The sequence below is a fragment of the Pinus tabuliformis genome, chromosome Q (assembly GCF_031772625.1).
Source record: "Pinus tabuliformis cultivar Carrire ecotype Pingquan chromosome Q, CPIR1, whole genome shotgun sequence".
In the NCBI taxonomy this organism is placed as follows: domain Eukaryota; kingdom Viridiplantae; phylum Streptophyta; class Pinopsida; order Pinales; family Pinaceae; genus Pinus; species Pinus tabuliformis.
In genome coordinates this window covers 626460263-626466595 of record NC_142296.1, presented here as the reverse complement: position 1 = coordinate 626466595, position 6333 = coordinate 626460263, and the positions used below count along the sequence as shown (strand labels likewise).

General features: G+C 32.3%; 2 protein-coding genes across 2 annotated transcripts; both read left to right on the top strand.

Moving 5' to 3' along the window:
* Window positions 1-814: 814 nt before the first annotated feature.
* Window positions 815-2706, top strand: LOC149221008 (uncharacterized). The gene is made up of 3 exons (XM_089382888.1): window positions 815-1569; window positions 1674-1745; window positions 2562-2706. Exons 1-3 carry the CDS (start codon window positions 883-885, stop codon window positions 2658-2660), a joined length of 858 nt encoding a protein of 285 aa, XP_089239014.1. The 5' UTR covers window positions 815-882; the 3' UTR covers window positions 2661-2706.
* A 2541-nt stretch (window positions 2707-5247) lies between these two features.
* Window positions 5248-5915, top strand: LOC149221007 (uncharacterized). Its single transcript, XM_089387289.1, has 3 exons — window positions 5248-5326; window positions 5477-5537; window positions 5676-5915. The coding sequence occupies exons 1-3, from the start codon at window positions 5248-5250 to the stop codon at window positions 5911-5913; spliced, it is 378 nt and encodes a 125-aa protein (XP_089243415.1). The 3' UTR covers window positions 5914-5915.
* Window positions 5916-6333: the final 418 nt, after the last annotated feature.

Sequence of the window (6333 nt, the reverse complement as noted above, 5' to 3'; positions counted from 1 at the left end):
TTGCCAATAACTAGTAATAGTTGTGAATAACTAGTAATAACTTTTTGGAAAGTTTTCCCTTTTATTTCCTACAATTCCGCAAGGATTTATTGAAATCATAAATTTAACGGGATTCTATCTAGAAATCAGTTAGAAACTCCAAAAAATCTCACTTAAAGACTACTCCTTAATAGTTGTCTTCACTGCTTTGACAACTAAATTATGATAGTTTTTCCACTGGAAAAAATATATATATATATATATATATATACTTTCAATAAATTCTTATTTTCCTATTTAATTTTAAGTAAATTTGATATAAAATACACTTTCAATAAATTCTTATTTTCCTATTTAATTTCAAGTAAATTTGATATTAAATATATTCTAGCGAAAAAAGCACTATATACCTACCAAATAACTTTTATAATTTGGTGTAAGTCTTATTATTACAATCTTGTGGTGGTTGTGCCCTGTGTTAAGAGAACCAGACATGTTAAAATATCCAGTCAAGATGAAATCTCAAATAATAACTTCAACATATTAAATGTCCCTCCCCAAACCAGAAGTCAAATCTGGTAGATCACAGACAACTTGATAAACCAAATCTGGTAGATCATAAACAACTTGATAACTGATTTGCTGATCAGAAACAATATTCTTGTCACGGCGGGTCGTAAGGCTGCTAAGTCGATGCAATATAAATTTCCGTGAAGGCACGTTCGATTGTTCGATTTATATGCCGATCATTATGGGTAACGAATAACTGTAATAATTTGACGTGCCGATTGGAAACTTTATTCTGCTTTTGGTGGGCTTCTTCTTTAAATTCATGACTAATTGCAGTTTTAACATCGTCACAGATATCATCAGACACAAGCATAGAAGCAGCAGAGAATTGCCATGGCAGCTGACCAGTCTGAAACTACGGCCAAGCCTAAGGCTGCTAATTCCATCACCATAAAACTGATGGTCAGTAAGAGAAGTGGCAAGATAATGTACGCAGAAGCAGGGAAGGATTTTGTTGATCTGCTATTCAGTTTTCTCGTACTGCCAACTGGGGCCATTGCCAAGCAGGCGCTGGTGTCCAAGGATAATAAGGAGAAGGATGACACAAAAGTTTGCTGCATCACAAATCTTTATAAGAGCGTGGAGAGTCTCTCTCCGTCGTTCATGAAAGGTGACAAAGCGGTTTTGTTAGACCCAAAGGTTTTCTCCGCAACCTACACCAGTGACACATTGAACATTAAATCTTCTACTCCAGCTCCAGCTTCCAAGTATTATGTGTGCCCCCGTACAGGGCACAGCGGTACACACGGTCTCAGCACCCAAAATGGGACTGTAAACTGTTCCTCCTGCGGGCGTGCGATAAACTGTGAAGTGAAGTTGGAGGACAACCCCCTCGCAGCTACCAAAGATTCAGTACGTCCTACGGGATATGTGAAGAAGACTGTCAACTTTTTCGTCACAGACGACTTAAGTGTAATTCCATCTGGTTCCACTGCCACAATAGTTCAGTTGTGGAATAAACTCGATGTGAAGGAGCCGACGGAACTGGAAGAGCAGAATGTCACAGTTGGCCCCAACGAGGTATTCAATTTTGTTATAGCACCTTTTCTCACTCATGGCACTCACAGATTGGTATTAGGTACCTTAAAACAAATAACCATTTTTGTGTTAATATTTGGGTACAGGTGACAGGCCTGCTAAAAGCTGCCATGGTTCACAACACAGCTCTAAATGCAGTCTTCAAAGCAGAGCGTAAAGTAAGTATATATCCCGTTAAATATTAAGCATGATGTAATAAATTATTTTTTTTTTTTATCTTATAATTAATTATTAGTTATTTAGGGTCATGTAAATTTAATAATTAATTCACTGATTTTCCATCTTATTTACTAACATAGATTTATTTTAACTTTAGATCTATCAAGTTTTAAGAGGGATCAAGTCTATTTTCATAATAACTGAGATTTGTATCTCAAGTAAAAGAGATTTGTATTTCAAGATATTTGATCCCTCTTGATAGATCCTGGTTAAGATGGATATAAGCTTGTATTAATATTAATTTTTTAATATTAATATTAGATGTTTTTTACATAGCATGATAACAAAATTATAGACATAAGCTTGTATTGATATTAATCTTCTAATGTTAATATTAGATTTTTCTTATACATCTATATTATATGGTTTTTCATTTTAAAGATTTATTTTATAAATATTTAATTAAAAGAAACATTAAAAGATTTTGGAGTAAGATTTTAAATTTTTTATATTCAATTTTATTGTAATTTTTTATTTATATGGTTATTTTCATTTTTGTTTTAGATAAACATTAAATTTTATTATTTTTAATATTATTTTATTAAAAATACAAAGTACTTACACATCACCAACATACAAAACTGTAAAATACACCTCTAAACACAATTATCTATTAAAAATCACTTTAACCCATTATTAATTTACTACCATCATGTTTATTATTAGTACACAGTCTTGTGATTTAAATTGAAAATCATCGCCAATTTATTTTTCTGCACTGTAACTGACTTTGGTTGCCTTTCCTTTGTATGAAGTCTTCGACTACCACGGACATGGGGACAACTGGAATATCGCTGCAGGAACTTGCAAAATTGCTGAATGAAGCCCAGAAGAATCGTAGCAGCGACAAGTGACCGATCAAAAATAAGCTTTGAAGAATGGAAGAAGTAGAATATATGGTGGCGACCAGTTTCTCTGGTGTTGTTTGCCATACGCTAGTATGAATTAAATAAATGAATCGATACTCTCTTGTCTACGATTCATAACCACTTTATATATCTCAGTATCACTGTACTCTTCTGAAAATTTAGGTGCATGTGATGCTCATATTACCTCGTAACACTGATGCCATAAAAATCGCAGTCATTTGGCAATGGCTTCTTAATTACATAGTTACCCAATTCGAATTTGATATAAAAAGTTTTGTAGATATTGTTTTGGATAATATACGGTAAACATTTTTTTTTTCCATCTTTGCTTTATTTTCTCTGAATAATTAAAAACTTTCGCTATAAAATTCTCTCAAAAAAATCTACACTCATTTCTTCTTCTTAAAAATTATGTTATTTTTAAATTTAAATTTAAAATAATTTCAAAATGTTATTTTTAAATTTAAATCTAAAATAATTTCAAAATTTATTTATGTAAAATCTTTCCCTAATACATAAATGCACATATAGGAAATTGATATTTTATAAAAAGGAAAAAATGATATATAGGAAATTGATATTTTATAAAAAGGAAAATTGATATATAGGAAATTGATATTTTATAAAAAGAAAAATTTATACATATAGGAAATTGATATTTTATAGAAAGAAAAGTCGATAATTTTTATTAAAAATCAAGTCATTTTTAGAAATTCTCCTCTTTTCTTCTTTTCTTCTTGTTGTTTTTGTTTTTTTTCTAGATATTTTGGCAGAAGTAGAATTGAACAAAAAAAAATATTCCAATTTCAGAATTATTTCTATTTCTTTTCCTCTGCTTGCACCCAAGATTACGCTTCACCCATTTGGGTTATCTAAAAAAAATAAATGAGAAAGATAATAAGATTTAGTATTAGTATCAATGTTAATAACTCTGCATTATGACTTGCTTTTAAAATTGGGATCAATCATAACATAGCTCATCCAAACATCCAAAAAAGAATAGACGAGAAAGATTAAGATTTAGTATGAGCATCAATGCTAGTAACTCTACTTTATGACTTGCTTTTAAAATTGAGATGAATCATAACATGCATTTCCTCCAGGGAATATAAATATTTTTATTATTCATATATCCACGAGTCTAATTTATATAATTTAAATAACCTCAAGGTCCAGTAAAGATGAATTTTTTCTCTTTTTTCTTTTTGCATGTCCCTAGCTTATCCATTTGTGTTATTTTTATGTTGATTGTAAATTTGAAAGATATAATCTAACTAAAAAATAAAATATTATTTTTCTTAAAAATAAAATGATATTATTTTGAACAAGATTATAATTTTTTATTATTTAAATTTGAACAAAATTAATAAAAAATATTTTTAAAAAATCATTTTATTTATTAATTAAACTATGTTATTTCAAAATTTTATTAAACCTAATAACTTTAAACCGCCCAAAAAAAATCATTTTGTATATTAATTAAACTAAACTATTTCAAAATTTTATTAAACATAATAACTTTAAACCACCCATAGAAAATCGATAAGACCATTTTACAAAGCTAGTGCCATTTCAAAATTTTAACTTATTCAACTTATTTATCCCGAGATATGTAAAAACTTTAAATTTCAAATCAAAATACAACATGTAACAAGCTAGAATACTGATCATCGAGATGGATGGTAAAATCATGGATATAATTACGACCCTTGTAGTAAAATAACTTAAACATTTAATTTAACTGGTGCAATAACTTACAGATTTAATTTTAACCGGTGAAATTGTGAAATAAAAAGCGAAAATAATTTGATAAAAATCCTTATATTAACATTTTTAATTATAATTATAAAAATACCACAGTTGAAACAATATTTATATGTTTCATGACGAGAAAGGGTGACGTCTTTGGTTAATATTTTTGGAATCATATTTCGGATTGTTGAAAAGGCACGGTATTCCCGCATTTGACATTACAGGGCATGTTATTACTGTAAACTATTGCAATTTTAATTGAAAAGCATAACCAAACATCCCATAACCCAATTTATTCACTTGCACTGGTAAGATTGTCATCCCTTTGTGTCACGACCCATCGACAATATACAAAAATTTTAAAAAATATTACAGAACTTATTACTTTTACTATTCATCCATCCGATCATAGAATAAATATGTATGCAAGGCATCGTTCTCCATGCTATATTTACATATACGTATACCAACCCTGCTATAATAAGGTTTCTCCCTTGGTTTAATGTTACCTGACCCAATTGGCAACCTTTACGAAATTAAAGGCTAAGTTAATGGTTATTGCAATCACCGGTTGCTGCTCCGGCCAGCTCCAGCGCCAGGTGGTGAGCGTAATCTTAACTCACTTCACCTACCTTCGCCAGGTGGCTAGTGCCGTGCTGAGTCCACGTGATTCCTTGGTTGAAACGCTAGAGTTTACGCGCCAAGCTCCCAGTCGATTGAACGGTGAGGATTGCATGTTAAGATCTAAGGGCTTGAATTAGCCCAAGGGTTTAGTGGTGATTTATATACCACTGAGCTACTTCATTTGGTTCATTTGCACATGTTTCGGGAGGCTGAGTACTGCTTAGCTCGGCGGTGTCTTCCTCGCATCATCTACCAGGTCTGCAACGCTATTCCAGGTATTTCAATGACCATAGCCCGCCGATTACAGGTTCTTCCTCAGCTATTTGGATTTATAAATATATGCACAGTGCTTTTGTTTACTGCCGGTTCATTAGTTCTGGGATACTTCAGTCATGAACTAATCTCAAATGCTTTCACGGTGTCAGGGGTTTACATCACGATCCTTCAGCCATTCCAGAAGCGAATATGTGACCGTGGCACTTCCAGGTATTTACCCCATCATAAATTGATGCAGAGCTTGCGCTTCCACCTGATGGGTGAGGGTTTATTCTTATGCAGTGTGTCTTATGTTGATTCTCTTAGCCTGAGGAGTTCCTCATGGCGGTTTTTTCTTTAATGTCTCAGGGTTTCTTCACTCAGTCAAACCCTGGTTTCGATTCGCGGTCGGCCATTCCATGCCGGAACCTGCGTTCTCTTTGATTTATACAATCTTATGTTAAGTATCTATTTTGGCAATATGCCAGGGTTGTATGTATGTTTATTTAAGAGTCCACGGCCTCCTAGCCGGGACCGAATCGACTCAATGAACTCAGGATATTTACTCCTCTCTGTTTCTCATATTGTCGAAAATGTTGAATATTAAATCACAAGTTTTTGTCTGTATTTATGAAGGAATGAGAGTCTTCTTCGGCTCTCTGAACACTTGGGTAATCATACTGTCGTTATACCCATCGGGGTTTTTGTTTATCATAAGGTTAATATATATTCTTTTGAATACAATGTATAAATTTGTTCATCTGATACAGTTGGCACTAGTGACCTGTCTTGTTTATACGCATATAATATTGACTCAAGGACATATTTGAGCTCGTCTTATATTAGAGGTTATCGTATTTCCTTTAGTTTACAGGATTGCGTTTGTTTTATTTAAGGGTTTATGGTAACAGTCATATATTTGCTCATTATACATGACTTATATTACGGCGGTTGCATGGCCGTTTACCACAGCAGGGTTCTATTACCAGGTGACACCATGTCGCCTTTATGTGGATAATAGTATCAA